Consider the following 20076-nt stretch of genomic DNA (forward strand, 5'->3'; position numbering starts at 1 on the left):
TCATTCTATAAAACAAGAAAATGTACCGATAGCTCTGGCAAATGTTTTAGGGGGGAAAATCACAGAGGAAAATGGAAGTAGATAAAAACAGATGATTAAAAATGTTGCAACAAAGAATGCCAATTACTACAACTCTCGGTCTGTATATATGGTTCAGAATATCTTCACCAAGGCATTAAAAATAGAAAATAGCCTTTTAAAATCTCTTCACAGCAGTGGTAAACCAAATTAAAGATCATGGCAGTGTGATAAAATTATACTCTGCTGGAAAGACAAACATGCAAATCATTAGCTAACATTAATGCAAGTGAGTGTGATACTAAATTTATCTAAAAATGATAGTTTATTACATTTTTGGAGACTCTCAAATAAATTATTTAGGTGTTAGGAAGCTTTGAGGAATGTAAGTGCTTATAAGAAAAAAATTTGGTGAAAATGTTCAGGTTTTGCCCAGAGTTTTGCTCCTGGGTTGCCTGTTCACCCCCACTCATAAGATTCTTCTCTATAGCTTTTAGATAATCCTTCCACCTTTCTGGACTCATCACACTCCATCATAATTGGACTGATTTAATGACAACCCTGCTATTCTTTTCTCCTGGTTCTTCTTTAAGTGTTTGAATGACATTTATTTATTAAATTAATTAGAATTAATAGTGGTTTGATAAATGTGGCGATGCCCTTTGGAAAAATGGATATATCATGGGAGATACCAGGGTTCTGTTACTGAAGGAAAGATAAATTTAAGCATGCTATTTAGGACTTTAATATTTTTTTGTCATACTGAAAAAAAAAATCTCAACTTATTGAAGCTCTACACTGAGACTGGAACATATCACATGAAGTGACATTTTCACAGTATTGAATCAAGTTTTCTTTCCAAGAAATAGTGTTAGTCTAGGGCCATACCACGCTGAACACACCTGATCTTGGAAGCTGAGCAGGGTCGGGCCTGGTTGGTACTTGGATGGGAGAAATAGCATGAGCTGGGAATGTAATACTGCCATAACTTGCACTGGCAACAATATCTCCTTGATGTTTGGGGGAATTGGGATCCTCTTTTTATTCTTTCCGAATGAACCCCAAATAGGACCAAGGTCGACCTCAGTTATCAGGAAACTGAAGGAAATAGCCTGGCTCTTTTTTGGTGGCCATTACTCTGAAAAAGAGGCATCTATGTTAGCTTTTCTTGAATCCAGAACACTGACTTCATGACCTTTGACAGCTAGTCTCTTAGCTTCATTATTAAAACAAAAACAAGTTTGTCACACTTTATGACTTTGTAAGAACATACAAATGCTCAAAAACATTATTCTCCAACAGTCTCTTTCATACTGACCTCTTTCTACACTTCAGTGTAATTGATTCGTCTATTTTGATGCAATGAGCATAAAGCTCCTTAAACGGAAGACACATGAGGTCGGTATGTGGGAGATGGCCTTTAAATGACAGTTTGCAAATGCTTAGAATTATTTTGTCCTGAGCATCGAGGCTGAAGCATTGGAGCTCTGATGTTCGAGCTCTGATTAAAGGTATGTAACACACCTGGGCACAAAACACTTCCAGCAACGTACTCGACGGTATGGCTGCACATTATCACTACTCAGCGCGTGAGTCATAACAAGTGTGATCATAAATAAAAGTGACAGTTTATTGCACGTTTATGAGTTTCCTGGCATTATGTTAACAGTTTAAATAATAATCACAACTAACATTTTTGAATGGTTCTGTGTGCCTGGCACTGTAATATATGTTTTTACATATATTATCTAATTTGATCCTCACAAAAGTCCTTGGAAATATGTATCATTGTCTCCATTTTACAGGTGAGATTCTGAGTTGCAGAAAGGTTATATGACTTGTTCTAGGCTATGTAACCGGTAAGTGGTGAAAATGTTTCAAATGGGACCCTTCAGATGGTCCTAAAAGTCAGCCCTGTGTGTCCATGGTTGCTTGACCTTTCAGCATAACCTACACAGAATAACTGTGGCTAAACTGCTTGGTGATGATATCAGTAAGAAATCATTCTCCATGTACGTAGCAAATGTCTTACTGTATTCTGCCCCCAAATGGACAACCTAATCATTAAGCATGTCCAACTTTGAAAACATTGTTTCCCCTCTCAAGGAAGCCTTGCTTTTCACAAAATAGATCCTAGCATCCTTGGGCTCATCTCATTGGCTGGCTCAGGTCAGTGATTGACAACCTGACACATCATGCCCTGGTGTACTGAGTGTCTTTGTCAGAACTGTACTTTATAGGTGAAGTGTGGGCCACTTACCAGTACACCCTAACTCCTACACATATAAATTAAAAGAAAGAAGAAAAATACGAAAAGAAATCCACTGGAAGACCTGCCCACCATCAACATGAATCACATTCAACAATTTCCACACGCAGATAAAAAACCAGACACCAGAGCATAAACGCTAGTCATCAGGACCCTGTTTAGCACATTGTACTCCTTAGTCACTTGACCATAAGCATTTATTGCACGTCAGTCATGCGCCAGGGATTGTGCTGGACAACAGAGAAATAAAGATGCCTCGGTCAGGAGTCCCTGCCCAGTGAAAAAGAGGATTGCACAAAGGGTGCCAAAAAAAAAAAAAGTATACACAGTTTAAGAAAGGAAAAAAAAAACTACACTAAAATTGTAATACAAAGGATGACGCTAGCATTCATTTGATTAACGCCATCTTTTGAGCAAACATCATACTACACATTGCTACCATAATTCAATTTAACTTCAAAAAATAATACATAGATAACATGTCTTAAAATGTATACATTATTTTGGTGCCCCCAGTAGATCAGTGTGACCAGCTCCTGCAACAAGAGCAGATGCATGGAGCGTTCTGGAAGTGGGAAGGAGGAGCACTGAATTAAATAATTCCACCTTGTTCAAATGGTTGTGCTTATTAATGGCAGTTTCATTAGGATTATATCAACAGTTTGTCTTGCTATTAACTGATTATTTTCCTTTACCTTGTTCTTCTTGATTCTCTTCATTCTCTAATTCTTTGGCTGCAAAGATGTCTTTAATGGAAATTAGGTCATTTTTTAAGAGTTCCAGCTTCTCCCCATCAAATGATGCTAAAAATGACTGAACCTGAAAAAAGAAATAGGTCAGCATAACTACCATCCTTTCTTCTCATAGAACATTTACGTACAGCTGTCCCCAGTTCTCCCAGGACTGAGGTGATTCGTAGTCTGAGGTAATGCTGGTTTGAACGTTGGATTTACTGCCTATTAACTGCGTAACTTTGGGTAAGTCTCGGCCTCAGCTGTTACATTTTTAAAGTGAAAGCCACACTTCGCTGTGATCCTTTGGGCGGTAAATGAAATAATGAATGTGAAGTACATTGCACACGTGCACACAGCAGATGCTACATAAATGGTAGAGGTAGCTCTTCTATCACACTGGCTACAAACACACACCAGTGCCAACCCTAGGTGCAAATATCAGCTTATCGATTATGTGACCTTGGGTAACTGACTCAACCTTTCTACATCTCAGCTTCCTTATCTGTAAAGTGGGGACTAATAGCATCTACTTTATAAGGCTGTTTTAAAGGTTAAATGAAATAATGCGTTTAAAAGTACTTATGGTGATGATCAAGAAATAACATACACACACAACACACACCTACATTCACATGTAAATAAACATAAATGTTACTATATATATATATATATATATACACACACACACATATACACTTGCAGATGGGGGTTATTGTACTGGGGTTACAAAAATGCACAGGACTCAGAGATCTTGCAGTCTACAGGAGCATGTTAAATTCGTCTATTTTGATGCAATGAGCATAAAGCTCATTAAACTGAAGAACACCTGAGGTCAGTATGTGGGGCTAAAGTGGGAGATGGTCTTTAAATGACAGTTTGCAAATGCTTAGAATAATTTTGTCCTGAGCATCGAGGCTGAAGCATTGGAGCTCTGATGTTCGAGCTCTGATTAAAGGTATGTAACACACCTGGGCACAAAACACTTCCAGCAACGTACTCGACGGTATGGCTGCACATTATCACTACTCAGTGCGAGAGTCATAACAAGTGTGATCATAAATAAAAGTGACAGTTTATTGCACGTTTACGAGTTTCCTGGCATTATGTTAGCAGTTTAAATAATAATCACAACTAACATTTTTGAGCGGTTCTGTGTGCCTGGCACTGTAATATATGTTTTTACATATATTATCTAATTTGATCCTCACAAAAGTCCTTGGAAATATGTATCATTGCCTTCATTTCATTAAGCCCTGACAGCTGTGAGTGAATTACAGTCAGGGCATGAGGGAGGGAGCTGTCATCACCCCTTGGGTGGTGAGAGGGTGTGCAGGGACACTTCACAGAGGTCTGATGCCTCCCCCAACTGCTGTCCTGCCTGCTCGTTGTCTTCAAAACGCCTCCTTTGAAATTATCCTTTGTAAACATTTAAAAATTATTTGTGCAAGTGGCCAGGCATCCTCTGCAAAGCTGAAGATTGATTTGAATGTCCAAACTGGTCAAAGTGCATGGAGAACCATATAAAAAGTGCAGCGTGACTATACAGTAGTAAGGCTTTTCTTTTTTCATTCTGCAGGTCTAACAATTGCTCGGGAGAGAGCGCCAGCAGAGGAGCCACCATGCCCTTTAGAATACGTTTTAATATGCATTATGGTCATAGATTCACACATCAGGATAAGTGAGAGAGGTAGAGAGGGCACCCAGGATGCCAGAGCACCATTTTCCTAAACGTTGCTAATGCAACCTGCACCAAGGTTCTGGGAGGAAGCTCGGCGGGTCGTCATCAACACAAAATCCATTAACCATCCAGTTCAGCAGGTGGAAGCAAATGGGCTCTGCATGATGGTTGCCTCCCCTCCTTTTTGCCCCGACCTTTTCAGACTCTTGATTTCAGCTCAAACACTCATGTTTAGATGTCAGGTTGCTAGATGTGCCCATATCATATTCCTACACTTCAGATATATTTTCTAAACAGCCATTTTCTATAAGTAAAAAAAAAAGTAATTGAGTAAACGTGTTAGAGTACAACACTTAGTGAAAATGTATACGCACACAGAACATTTCTGTTTCCCTGTGTCTTCTGGAGGGTAGCCATCCTCTGGGAGTGAGTGCAGTGGGGTGTTTCTGCTTTAGCCCCCCAGGGAAGGGTTCTGGTTAGCAAAGGACTTTTCTCAGCATCTTTCCACTACAGCATCTCTTTTGCGCCCTCCTAGTCCATTCCATTATGCCAAGGTGATGTGCACTGAATCGTTACTTCAATCCAATAATAAATCATAAATAATTATGCACTCCTCAATAAATATCCGTGGAATGCTGACTATATGCTTGGCACTGTGCTTAACTGTTGTCGGGGACACAAGCATAGACAGTCTGCCTTGTAGCTCTTTGCCCTGAAAGGGCATGAGGGCTGCCATTTTGAAGAGTCTCGTTTGCTGTTTTTATTAACTATTTTGTCTAATGGCAAAAAAATCATTCATTTTTCCTTAAGATTCACAGCACACCCCATTGCCATGCTATTTCCATCCTAGAATCAATCCTATAGAAAGTAATGCTAATAATTCCTTATACTTCTGTACACCCTAAGTTTTAGCCAATGGAGTGTCAGCAGAGAAGATGTGTGTCCTTTCTGAGTTAAGGCTTTTAAAAAATGGGAGTGTCCCCTCAACACTCTCTCTTCTTATGCTGATGGAATTAAGAAGCCACAAGGCCCCAGGGGATGGTAAAAGCCAATACTTTAGACATCGATACAGGGGAGTCCACAGGGTCGAAGGGATGTGCCCACCCAGAGCCTACGCCCCTCCCTCCCCTTCTAGAACATTTTCCAGGTGACCCTCCAAGTTCCCTTCCATGGCCTGTACGAACCTCTTCCCCAGGCTGTGCTCCTTACGGTGGGACCAGCCACAGGCCCAAGGCCTGGGCCTAAGGGATGGCCAAGAGGTGGTTGTTTGCAGGGGGTGTGGATGGAGTTTGCACCAGGGCACCCTTACATAGTCACATAGGCTCCTTGAGGTGAGAGATAGCTGGAGATAAAGGGTGAAGAGCAGGCAGTAGTGTGGCGTGGAAATTTGAAAAGGTCGAGAATTCTAAATGGGAACCTGACCTTCTGTCATTGTGAAAGTCTATTTGTCAAGGTAGGAGAACAGAATATCTTTTCTTCAAAGTTTGTTTCCAAAAGTTATTTTACTTTTAAATATTTGGTATGTGTAAGGTTGCCATTTAAGATATAGGAAGTTTACTTAAATTTGAATTCCAGAGAAACAATGAATATTTTCTTCAAGTAAGTGTTTGTCTCACATTTTGCACAGGACATATTTAGACTAAAAAAAATATTCATTGTTTATCTAAAGTTAAATTTAACTAGCCATCCTGTATTTTTATGTGCTAAATAAATATGACAACCCCAGTACAGGTCTCCGTTTGTATTCTTGCCAGAGGCCCGTGAACATTAATTTGGGTCTAGTGGAGCCACAAGATGGACAGAGAGTGGCTCCTGGATCCCTAAATGCAGGAAAGCTGCCTGCTGACCAGGCCTCCCCATCTTGTCTAGGAGTGAGGATAACTCCTAATGGTTTTGACCCATACATTTTTAGAACGGCACCCAGTAACTATCATTACTAAGCCAAGAAAAAGACTCTGCATTACTTACTATAAAAACTATAAAAATCTCCAGGCTGGGGAAAGAAAGCTGAGCTTGTGGGAGCAGTGTGCAAACAGAGGGAAATGTACCCCTCTAGGGACCTAACCTCCCTCCTAGCAACGTCAGTCCTTTGGGGTTCATTTCTAGGAGCCTGAGGCTGTTTCTCAGCTGAGACCTGTGATGCAATCCACCAGAGTGGAATCTCTCACAACCGCCAGGATAGCTTCAAGGGGCCATGCTCTCCCGTAATATTTTTAGTAATAATAACAAATATATATAACATAAGGATGCATATAAAAATAAAATGTCATCAACATTGTATTACATATACATATATATGTATAAAATGGCAGTTAACATTTATTGAGTACTTATGTTTTAGCCATGCTGTGACTAACTTCACGTAGTTTATCTCATTTAATTATTTCAATAATCCTATGAAGTAGGGTTTTATTATTATTTCCTTTTCATAGATAAGGAGATTGAGGTAAGACAGGTCCAAAATCATACAGCTCCTGAGTTGTATTTTATCACGTAATGTCTGACTCCAAACCCAGCTTTTACAGGGAAACCTTTATGCTTCAGTGGAAAACTGCATTTTCTAGACCATACCTTACCAGATTATCCGATTCTGACTCCATGGCAGTAAATTTATAACTCTGTAAATAGTAGATGGCTGATATTAGTGCAAAATAATTTTGTCCACAGACATGGAATAACTTTTTTCCAGTGAAGGGACAGCCCCTCCGCCTGTGGAAAAACCAGGTTTGTGTCCATTTGCACATTCATTTCAAAATTGCTCTACTCCATATGAATTTGTGCTTCTTTGGCTTTTCCGATGAACTGGTTATAACATCTGTCTGGTTCCTTCATTTAATTAATGAGCTAAATAAATTCTTTGATATGTGTTCACCTTACATCTGTATCAGAGTCACTTTGCTTTTAAAAAATTATCTGTTAACAGTTTAACCACAAGACTATCACAGATGACTCACGATAACAAAAAAGGAAATCAACCCAGTAACATATAACTCAATAGTCTGGGGGTGGGGTAGGGGAGGGTCTCCATCCTGTTTGGTTCTTGGTTGCCTGTTATGTGACAGAGGTCACCTTCCCCTGAATAGGTGGGCATCAGAATGTTTCAACTTCCTCATAGGCCAAACATAAGAGGACAGGCCTAGAGAGAGTCAAAAGTCACTTCTCCATTCTCAGGCTCACTTCCAAGTTCACCTTCCTGTCTGAGGACCTGCCTCTCCCCAGTGAAATGTCCCCAGGATGGCCCATAGCCCCTCACAAGAGGCCCAGAGGGTACTGCCCCTGTAGCCTCCACTGGAAAAATACCCCAGAGTACAGGCAGCTTGACATTCACACAAAAGAGCCGTATATATAATTAAATGAGTTAATAGTTTTAACGTGCTTAGAATAGTGACTACATAAGTGCTGTGTGTTTGCTAAACACACACACACACACACACACACACGTAGATCCTCTAAAAAAGAAATCACCAAACCCTGATTTCTGCCACTCATGTTTTATTTCTTGGGGTCACTGTGGGAGAATGTGAATACGCACGGCTGTTTGGTAATTTCCCAGGTTTCTGTTCAGTGGCATTACCAAAAAGAACTGTAACCACCAGTAAGATAATCTTGCCCTTTGTAGCCTCAGCATTCTAACAAATGGGTGAATAAATATATAATCCATAAAACTAAATATACTAAAACCCCCACAGTCTCAAAGAAACATCAGCTGCATTGTGTTCACTGGGTGGAAATGAAGACGTGGCCCGGGAGGGCAGCTCTGAGCTAGGTACAATGCCACCAAGGGAGGCACAGGGCCAGGAGCCTGACAGCCAAGTTGTTGCGCAGCCTTCTGCACCATTAGGTAGGGGGGTATTAAGGACTCGTACTGTGCTGGCTCTCTTGGGGACATGGAGGGGTGAGAGCCTGGCACAGGACAGAGCGGGAATAAGATGGAGCATGAGGGGGTCATGAAGCTGTACAGTATTTGTGGCCTTAGCACAGTCACAGGGATGCTCTAACAAGGAGATACTTGAATAGAAGAATTTCTAGTTTCTTGTTTAAGAAAACATATTAATAAATGCATCATTTCGAATGACCAGTGCAGACATACCTTGCTTTCACTTTCATTGGACAGAATTTCCAGGGCCTCCAGGTGCGACAAACCTTGGTACTCATCAAACAGCATCCCGTAGTGCGCAGTCCTCTCGGCTGTGCGCTGCTGCGCCAGCCTCTGCTTCTCCTTCTCCTTGGCCTCCCTTAACATCTGCAGAAGCACACAATGGTTGTACACTCAGGGTATGCTAGAGAGCCCCGTTTTCTGCATACGACATGGGGGACACGGGGACTGACTTTGTATTTGTGAGGAGTAGGTTTTAGTCACTTTGGAATTTCTAAAAAAAATTATTTTTGATTGATTCTACTGACAATTTTTACGCAATATGCCACTTTGAATTTTATATGTTCATTATGGACACAACGAAACAAAGCAAAAATTCTATGCCTGGAAATAGGATTGGAAAGAAGCTTAACAGTGGTTTCCACTGAGGTGTTTTCCATATATGTGATGAATTTTCTTATTCTCTAAAATGTCGCAATTTTTTATAATGAGTAAATTTATGCACACTAGAAAAGTTTAATCTATCCTGACAGGATTAATTGCAACTTTTGTACCTCGGGAGACTTCAAAGGAGAAACAAGCTGATCTGATTTTATATGAGTTACATTATTTAAAAAATATTTTTGTATTATTAAACCTCTTCAATGAAAAAAATCAATGAAATATAAACTGATAATGTATTCCACATTAGATACTGAATATAAATGTTAGCTTATCAGTTCTTAGATTGGTCTCGAGAAGTATGACTGCGAACTGAGTTCCTCTCCATGTTGATAATTATTCTCGTTATTTTTTATTGATGATTAAATAAAAACATAAGTCCACCAGTCACTCCCATGTTTACTTTGATTCTAAGCATCATTTATTTGGTTCCTCATTAAGTTTACTGAGGCCTTAAGTTTACAGGTTTCTTTAATATCTGTGAAAAGCACCATAAGTAAAATTCCCACAAGGTCACAAAGGGAAGATCATGGAAAAATAGATTTTGTGTTTATTGTGTGTCAATAAAAAAAATCAGCCCCATTCTCCTTTTGGGCTCCTGAAGTGGTTAGCCAAAAACGCACTGGGCTGCAAACAGAATTCTGCTTCCTGTTTATCTTTAAGACAAAATAAGTTAAGCACTGAATTTTAAACTTTTCAAAACAACTCCATAAATCACTAGGAATTTTTAACACAATAAAACTTAATGAAGAAGGCTGATTGATCTGAAATATGGTGTTGGAAGAGAGCTCTACAGATACCCTGAACCACAAGAAAGATGAAAATGTAGGCTGTAGAGAAAATTAAGCCTGAAACATCGCTAGAGCCCCAAAAAACAAAACAAGCTTTTCTTTGGGCACATCTTATTTCCCAGACAACAATGCTGTGAAAAATAGAAGGCAGCAGGAAAAGAGGAAGACCAAATATGAGGTGGACTGACTCCATAAAAGAAGCCATAGGCATGAGTCTCCAGGAGCTGAGCAGGTCTGCAGAGGACAGGACATTGTGGATGTCACTCATTCATAGGGTCACCAGGAGTTGGAGCCAATACAACAGCACGTAGCAGACACCTCCACCCCCACTGATTTCACTGGTAAAATAAAATAACAAAGTGACACTGAAATGTTTACTTTCTCTACATCAACTTCCATCTCCAAATTTGTACTTTGGAATCGAGGGGGAAATAGATAAAATGAACGGTAAAGGAAAAATGTCACTCTGGAATTATCTGAACTCACTCACAAAAAAATGGAGAGTGATATTCAAGTTTCCTAAAGAAGAACGAGCCTTACACAGGATGTTGGTGTAATTTCCCTCTGGAAAAGAAAGGGAGCTGGGCCTAAACAGTACTGAGTGATTCTGGCATGCAAGACTTCCTGAGAACGGCAGCTCTGGGGACATAACATCAGTGGGACCACAGAAATGTGCTTCAGAGTGTTCCATGTGCCACTGGGATAGAATACGTGACCAATTTAGGTCATGTATGTATGAACGCTTCTGATTTCTATAGTTATTTAGTGTGGTTTAGGAAAAACCTTAACAGACCTACCTCCCTCTTGGTTATGGCAGCTTCATCCTTCCAGCTGCTCAGGACAGGCACCTTGAAGCCATCCTTGCCTCCTCTTCTTATCCCACCTCCCACATTCAACCCATCAGAAAATCTAGATTGACTTTCACACTGTATTCAGAACCAGCCAATTATCATTACCTTCATGGCTCCGCACTGTTCTGAGCCACCATTACTTCTTGTTTAGAGAACTCCTGAGGAGGCTGTGAGAGTGGAGTATACATGACCAGGGGCCCCAGATGCTGCACTTTGAAATCCATCCCTCATTTGCACCAAGGTCATGCCTCCCGTGACCTCTTCCTGCAATCATGGTGCAGGAAGGGGCACTAAGGCAGAACTGTTCCTGGGAGATGGGAACTCCTTTGTCAGTGAATGTTGGATGAAGGTTTCCCCCATGGCTTTGCCAAACCTTCCTTACCTGGCACAGGAGTCTAGGATGCTTCTACCAATTCTTCTTTCCCTTTCCCCTTCATTGGGGTCACATGTGCCTCTTGGTCTGATGGCTCTCCCAGCCTTCCTGAGTACCCCTTCACCCTAATTTCCTCTCACACAGGCATTTCCTATAATAGATTCCTTGCATGTTTAAGCCCATTTTGGCATCTGTTTCTGGGAAGACCTATACTGATTTGCACTCTAACTGGTCTCACTGCCCTTGGCCCTCCACCTTACCCAGTCTATTTTCAACACAGTAACTGGAATGGTCCTTTTAAAATCAGATTTTGTCAATCCTCTTTTCAAAATCTTGGTTTCACCATTTCACTAACAGTAAAACCCAAGGTCCTTTCAAATGTCCTCCATGATCTGCCATTGTCTGTCCTCCATTACCACTCTGGCCTTATCTTCAACAATTCTCATTCTGGCTTACTCTTCTCCCATCACGGAGCATTCTTGCTGTCTCCTGTTTATACCAAACACTCCTGCCTCAGGGCCTTTGCACAAGCTGCTCTTTCTCCTTGAAATGTGCTTCATTCAGATTTCTGCGTAGTCAAGCCTTTTATCTCCTTTAAGTATTTGCTCAAATGTCTTCATCTCCATGAGATCCCCACCTCACAATCCAATTTAATACTTAAACTGCCCCTCACTCCCATATTCCTGATTACCCTCTTCCTTCTCTTTTCGTTTTTCTTTTTTAATTTTTATTTTTACAGCGCTCATCACTGTCTAAAATACTAGGTAATGTTTATTGTTTGTCTCTCTTCACTGGAAGGAAAGCTTCTTAAGGACAGGGATTTGTGTCCATTTTGGTTACTAAATATATCTCAAGTGCTTGAAACAGTGCCTGGCACACAGTGGACATTCAAAATGCATTTGTGGAATGAATGAATGAAAAGTTACTGTTTGGAAGGAGGTTAAAGTTGGAGGCTTAAGCAGACCATGTGAATTACATGTGCTCAAGTGTGCCCAGAATGTTGTACGCCACACTCTCTGCACGTTTCGGATGTGTAATTAGAACACTGCAGATGGTTCGTGTGGATTCTTGGTGACACATTTCTGTGAGCATTGCTACTTACTCTTTAGCAGTAGATTAAATACAGATGTGACTAAAATTGTGAAGGTGACACAAAAACTATGGTAATCTGGGAAACTGACCAGGTCTAATTCTTCGTTTCACAGGTGTTTACACTTCCAGAACTATGAGAAACAAATGTTTGCTGTTTATAAGCCACTCAGTCAATGTATTTTGTTATAGCAACCTGAATGAACGAAGACAAATGGCATAAACGGAATAATCTTCAAGAAATTGTTAAGTGAATAAAGCAAGGTGCAAAAGACTGTGGTTAGTATGGTACTATTTAGTTGAAAAACTATATACATGTATGTGTACATATGTATAATATATACGAGTATGTATATGTATAGCTACATATATCTACATCTATGGCTACTTATTTCTATAACTATATGATAATTCTGATAGGCCCCATCAGAAGCTGTTAACCATGGTTGTCTCCCATAAGGAACTAAGTGGCTGGGAAAAGCGGTGTATTAGAAACTCAATTTTCACTCTCTACTATTTTGTGTCATTTGCATTTGAATCATGTGCTTTAAAATATCTATTAAAAAGAGAAACAAGGATGGATTTATTTTATTGCCTGAAAGGAAAAATTGCAAAAGTATATAGTCTCACCTGAGACAAGGAAACGGTTCTCTCCATGAGAGTCTTGGTCCGCTTAAAGCCTGGGTCACTTTCCGCAAGGACATTCATGGTTTTCTTGCCGATGAATTCCAAAGCATCAAGACCACCTGTTAAGACGCTCTTACCCTGCAGATGAGATAATTGCATGAGACTAGGTTTTTATGTTTTTCTGATTTGCAGGACTCAGCACCTCCTCGATGGCTCTATCTTCAAATATTAAAATCATTATAAAGTAACAATTTTTTCCCATCGGGAGATTTATCATTCATTTAATCCTATTTTCTTTTTCTTAGAAGAGAGTATGTCATATAATTTGTAGGACATATAATATTATTTTTAAAATGGATGCTTAGGAAAGCCAAAGCATATTTGGGATTAATTTTACCAACTCTGTGTGTATGAATAGTATGCACCTAAGACATAAAATTAATAGGTGACCCAATTGCTTTGTTTGAAATAAATTTAATCCGAGTAAGCGAATTATTTGGAGCAATCTATTAAGATGTCAAATACTCTTGCCAATTTAGAGAACTTTTTAATCTTGGGCCCTGGAGCACAGGGCTCTCGGGCTGTTTGAGATGGCTCTTCCGCACTTTCAGACATTAGCAATAACCGCCTATAATTAGTATATTCATGAAATAAGACAGATTGATTTCCATACTCTACTGTCTTCAGCAATTGTTCTATTATACAGTCCTTCTCTTGCAAATCTCTTTGTCAGCCATTGATTGCCTTTTTAAAAAAAATCAAGATTTACTCACATAAACTGTTCATATAAACAGAACTGTTTAAATTCTTTGCAACTTCTGTATGTAAGCTCCAACTACACAACTTCAATTACAATATGCACACATCTGTGTTTTTTCCCATTTACATGAATTTATATATTTATATTGTATTATTATTTTATTACCTATATGCATTTTCCAGTTTTCATAATTATCTCTTCAATAGCAATATTCGATTTCACTGAATTAATATACTTTATCAGTCATTTCTATCTTGAACATTTAGACTTTGTTTTTAGAGCTGGGAGCCAATCAACAACCACATTATAAAACAGATTTTCAAATGCACATATTATGGGAGGACTATGCGATATCAGCAATTCACACTTTTGCATAATTTTATTCATTTTCTCCCAACATTCTATGGGGATTACTTCAGTGGAAAATAAAATGGAAAAAGGAAGGTGTAGGGACTTTGAGTAAGGACAGACCTCGTGGTAGGGTCTGGAGCTTGAGAAAAGAGAATACAGTAGTCCCCTCTTATTCGTGGTTTTATTTTCCATGGTTTCAGTTACTTGCGCCCAACTGTGGTTCAAAAATATTAAATGGAAAATTCCAGAAAGAAACAATTCATAAGTTTTAAATTGCATACCATTCTGAGTAGCATGATAAAATCTCACATCATCCTGCTCTGTCCTATCCTGGACATGAATCATCCCTTTATCCAGCAGATCCACACTGTATATGTTACCCACCCCTTAGTACCTAACTCAGTTATCAGATTGACTGTTGCAGTCTCATAGTTCTTGTGTTCAAGTAACCCTGATTTTACTTAATAATGGCCTCAAAGCACAAGAGTAGTGATGCTGGCAATTCCAATATGCCAAAGAGAAGCCATAAAGTGTTTCCTTGAAGTGAAAAAGAATGTATGTATAGGAAAAAACATTATATTAATATATGGGGTTCAGTACTATCTGTGGTATCAGACATCCACTGGGGGTCCTAGAATGTATCTCCTACAGATGAGGGGAGACTACTGTAACGTAAAATTGGAGAGAACACAGACACGAACGCAAGGATGCTAAAAACAAACAGAATGCCCTGCACGTTAGCTCAGGGAGACCATGAATTCATTTCTTATACCAAAGATACTGAAGGAGCGCCTTCCCTTCCCCAGCCCTACAAACTCCTTGGGGCTTACTGGAGTAGTATTGCTACTTGACTCCCGAAATATGTTTGCTACTACTCCTTCATCCTACCTAGTTAGTCTAGAGGTCCGCAAGTATCAAGGACAGGAGCAGTCGTTTTCTATTTCTGGCGTGCCCTGACCCCAAAATCTGGGTAGGATGCCCCCACATGTGTGTCCACAGCCCTTCTTCTTCCCAGATTGCATTGTATTTGCCTGTTGAGTTGCCTCTATCTTCTGAAATATTGTGCTGTCTTGTTTGTCAGCATAGGCCCAACACCTAGCATAGCCCCTGGTATATAATAAGGGATAATTGCTGTTTTTTAAAATGAATGAATGAATGAATGAATGAATGAAACATAAGACTAGTTTTATAAAACCAGTTTGTTGGTTTTCCATAGCAGAAAATAAACCTTTTCTTCTTGACCCTGAAGACAAGAGAGCTGCATCTCAGTTAAGATGCCTCCCCACCTTTTTCTTTTTTTTTTTTTGCCTCCCCACCTTTTTCATTCTTCATCAATGTTTTGTCAACAACAACAAGCTTCTTTAAAAGATAAGCAGGGGCTCAGAGGTGGGGGTGGGGTATGGAGGGGGTTACTTTGGATTATTTGAGGAAGGGAGAGTGGGAATTGGGAGGTAGAACTGGGGACAGGATGTTGCTCTTAATTATCTGGAAACACTAGAAATATCTTGGAATGTTGTTGCTGACCCATTATCAGCACTTTAAAAAAAAATTTAATGGCTTTATCATTTTTCAAATTGAAGGTTAAGAGCCAGACCATTGAAGAAAAACAGCTGTACCAGCTCTAAGAAAGAGCCCTCTCTCTCTCTCCAACCAGAGGCTGTCCTTGCAGCAGTTGGAAAGGACACTGTAACTTCTGAAAAATGTTCCTTTTAAGCAGCTCCTTTCTTTTAAACATAAAATGCATTTCATTTCGCCCTTGTTATTTTGGTTCCAAGGTTACACCTACTCTGTAGGAGAAAGCATAACAAAACCATAATCCAAAGTTATAAACAAGGCCATCTTTTTTCCGATATATCTAGGTCACGGGTAAATAGAGATATCAAAAGAAGGCACTAGGAGACACTGGGGGGGAGGGGGGAAGACAGCAGCTAACGACTTACTGTGTTTTGAACCACATTGGTGATGGCTGACAGCACGCCCCGAGACCCCGATGAAGGAGAAGTGGGGGGGCTTTCTGTGGGGCTCTGATCTGTGGCCACTTCTGCTGCTAAAGAGAAAAACATCCTTTCAGAGTTTATTTTGCTGATCTGAACTTAGAAATCTTCTACTTGTGCACATAGTGTAATACAGCCCAAGTCCAAGAAGTCCCCAAAATAAATACATCACTCACTCTGAGGGACGCCATTTTCCGTGTCAGGTTGGGCCCCTTCCGAAGAGCCGGAATTTACACTATGAATCCGTAGGGTGGCCCCTGCTTTTTCCTTGACGGCTGTCAATCCATGACCTATCAGGAAATAAAAATACGGTTCATGGATACAATAGAAATCCAGGCTCTGCAAATTCTGTAGCTCATCTTCCAGCACTGTTGTTAAGCGATACGTATGTATCTTGATTGTAAGAGAACATGTGGTGAACAGCATAGACTTGGCAATCCCTCAGATGTGGGTTCCAGTTTGAGCTCAGCTTCACCATTGCCTAATTGGATGATCTTGGAGAAGTTACCTAACCCCCCAGTGACTCAGTTTCTTCATTGGATTGTTGTGAGCAGCAAATGAGGGAACCATTTGTAAAGTGTTCCCAGATGCTTTATTATTCCCTTTTACTTCTCATACCATTTAACTAGTAACCTGGGATTCCAAACTCAAGATAGTATCTATGAAGAGGGTAATTGTCTTATCCTCTTTACTGTTTTCCAAGCTCCTCGAGGCAGAGATGCAACATTCATTTTTGGATTCCTTGTGGGCTCAGCCCATTGCAGGTGCTCGCCCCACTGGTGTTTGGTGAATTTAAATCAGATGAGCTTCAACACGCTCTTTCAATGTGTTAGTCATTCCCTTGGTTTAGAGAGAGGAAGGTCTGGAGCCAAAACATCAAAAAAAAAAAAAAAAAAAAGGCAAGTCAATGGGAAAAGCAGGATGGGCACCCAACAGCTCTGACAGTTATCTTAAAGAGTAGAAGTTCAAACACAAGCTCTAAGAGTGGTCAGCCAGGATGAAGGGCACAGGTTTTACTCCATCTGAGATGGGACAAAGCTTCTCTCACCCAATCCAGCACAGTGGGTATTCAGGAACTATTTGGTAAAATACAGAGCTGACCTTCTCATCCCCCACCCCTCCAACACACACACACACACACACACACACACACACACACACACACACACACGCTCTCACACTCCTCCCCCACCCCCCCGCGGCTAGATAAATCATCTACATATTATTCTGGAGCTCTTTTTTTCTCCTTAGAGGCCCTCATGAAGAGCTATAGCTTTTCTCAAAGTTTCCAACCTAAACGGAAAAAGTGAATAGTCCACTGATGCTCCTAAGTGGCTGTTTGAGTTCTTGACAGAGAAACAGCACAGGCTGCCACCATCACAGCACTCATCTCCCCCTTAGCACTCTGGGAGCGAGAAAAAGATTCCACTCGGGACCTGGGCAATTTCAGGTTGTTAAAACCCAAGGCAGTAGCAATGTTAACACGTGGGAGAAAACCCAAGTCAGGGCAGGATTTCAGAACCACCAGTCTCCTAGGCACTGTAGAAGCTGTTAACTAATTGTCTGTCTCCCGAATAAGAGAAAGACACGGATGGATCCCAAACCCAAATAGTCGTATTTAATCAGTTGTAACTTTATCAAAGCAATCTTAACATAACCAGGTCTCTGATATTTACCAAACAAATACAGGCCTAATTAGGTCCAGGGGGGATCACCTGTCATGACACACAATCTAAGAAAACACTGAAACATTATTTATAATATTTACAACATTAACTGAATACAGAAATATATGTCTGTATTCATGGGCAGATCATTAAATACAGTTCAAATTCATTACTGAGTTATTTGGGGGGAAAAAGATGCACTGTAACTGCTAAAACTAAGACTTGAATTAATTCTCCCTAGCTTCCAACGAATTCCAAGCATTTTAATGGAAACTTATTGGCGTTTCAGTAACACATTTAAGTTACAGGACGGAATCATTGAACTTATTTACATACTGAGTCCATATTCCTGGCCATCTTTTAAAAACATGTGTTTTTCAGAAGGAAATAATGTACATCGAGATCTGACTGTATGATTCTCACCTAGATTTCTGAGAGCCAAAATCAAAAAATAAATGAGCCTGAGGAGGCTGGGAGGTACATGCCACATCTTCTTTGCATAAGCCGTACAAGAAAGGTGATTTCCCACCCTTCCCTAAGACCACTTAGGGTTTATTAAACCTCGCTGTCATTATCTCCTCTTTCACCTTCTCTACCTCTTGCAGGTCACGGCCATGTCCGATTCTCTTCCTAGGGAAGAACAGCTTCTCACCATGTTAGAACACAGATGATCACAGATCCCGTGTTTTCCCGAAAATAAGACCTAGCTGGACCATCAGCTCTAATGCATCTTTTGGAGCAAAAATTAATATGAGACCCGGTCTGATATTATGTTATATATATATAAGACCCAGTCTTATATTATAGTAAAATAAGACCAGGTATTATATTAATTTTTGCTCCAAAAGATGCATTAGAGCTGATGGTCCGGTCTTATTTTCAGAAAAACATGGTATCTATACATAAGCCACCTCCAGAAAAATTACTTTGTTTCTGGAAGGAAATACTATTTTTATGTGCATATAAACGGGATGTGTCTATTTAACAGACATGACAATAGGCTGCTACTCTAACTACAAACACACATACACACACACACACACACACACACACATACAAACAGCTTTATTGAGGTACAACTGACATACAAAGAATTGCTCATATTTAAGGTTCCTCCAATTATATTTTCTGATTAACAATTCCTTTTTTCTGAATTCTTTTGTTAGTGAAAGTACATCTTTATTGTATTCTACTAGAAATATTAAGCTACTGTTTTTCATAACTGAGGTTTAGCTGTACACCACACCCTACTTTGAAGAATAACTTCTAAAACTTTACTGAGTGTGACATCTAGTGCTCAGAACAAGGAAGTAATAATAATATGGAGTCATTGTTGCCTTTTGACTGGGAGTGATTCATTCTCAGAGATATTGGTTGGATTCTACCAATAGCAAAGAAAAACAACACATGTGAATAATACTATAGGGTATAGTTCATATATTTTCTTCACATGTCATCACAAACACTAAGTATCCTCAAAGAAACTAAACTCCTTCAAATTCCATGGATATGAAGATAAAATATTCTCCACGCCTTGATACACTGCAGCAAAAAGAAGGCGAGTATTGCAAAGAAAATAAAAATGTTGTATAAATACTGTGATACAGTATCATTTAAAAACAAATGTTCAATGATTGGTTGGTGTTTGCTTTATCACCTATATTCTAGTGGAAAACACCCTAAACTTAAGAGTCAGGAGTTTTGTGGAGGAATTTTGGTTCCATCTTTTATTAACGGTGTGATCTTGTGAGTTATTTAACCTCTCAGAGTCTCTGCTGTTGTGTCTTCTCTAAAAGGAGGAGTATAACATCTACCTCCCAGAGTTTTGTAAGGTCTGTGAGAAGAAATGTATGAAACTTTTGCTATGGGCAACACTTACTGAGCACTTACTATGTCCCAGGCATATTCTTAGCACAGTAAATTATCTCATTCAATCTTCTCAACAATCTTATGAGATAACAGATATTATTATACTCCTTTTATAATTGAGAAAACTGAGACCTGATGACATGAAATTACTTGCCCAATGTCTCAAAGCCATTAAGTAGCAAAGGCAGGATTTGAACCTAGTCCTTCTGACTCTAAAACTCACATTCTCAATCACTGTTATATTTTAAAAGTTTTATATGACATTTATAGTTGATTAAATGTCATGTTAGTCCCATCTATATAACTCCTTGGAAATCAGATCTTTGATTAGGAGCTTCCTCACTTTTGAAATATTGATTTATGCTAAAATTAGCTTGACTCAGCTTATCTTGACCAAAGAGCACGGTAAAAGTCATCTCTGCAGTGAAACTTTGGGGATGTAACCCTGCCCCTTTCAGCCATGCCTTG

The 20076-nt window shown here is 39.7% G+C and overlaps 1 protein-coding gene across 5 annotated transcripts in view; it reads right to left on the reverse strand.

Annotated features, from left to right (window-relative positions):
- The window catches only part of FAM114A1 (family with sequence similarity 114 member A1), a 132811-nt gene that overhangs the window by 19695 nt on the left and 93040 nt on the right, over window positions 1-20076 (reverse strand). For 4 of the 5 annotated variants that reach the window (XM_081053100.1, XM_081053101.1, XM_081053102.1 and 1 more), the window contains exons 4-8: window positions 16249-16362; window positions 16019-16125; window positions 12971-13105; window positions 8790-8942; window positions 2983-3106 (exon numbers count right to left, since the gene is read on the reverse strand). In XM_081053100.1, the coding sequence (XP_080909226.1) occupies window positions 2983-3106; window positions 8790-8942; window positions 12971-13105; window positions 16019-16125; window positions 16249-16362 (633 nt within the window). The remainder of the gene's footprint in view (window positions 1-2982; window positions 3107-8789; window positions 8943-12970; window positions 13106-16018; window positions 16126-16248; window positions 16363-20076) is intronic. The other variant, XM_081053103.1, reaches the window with a different exon arrangement.

This window comes from Rhinolophus hipposideros (assembly GCF_964194185.1).
Source record: "Rhinolophus hipposideros genome assembly, chromosome: 1".
NCBI lineage: Eukaryota > Metazoa > Chordata > Mammalia > Chiroptera > Rhinolophidae > Rhinolophus > Rhinolophus hipposideros.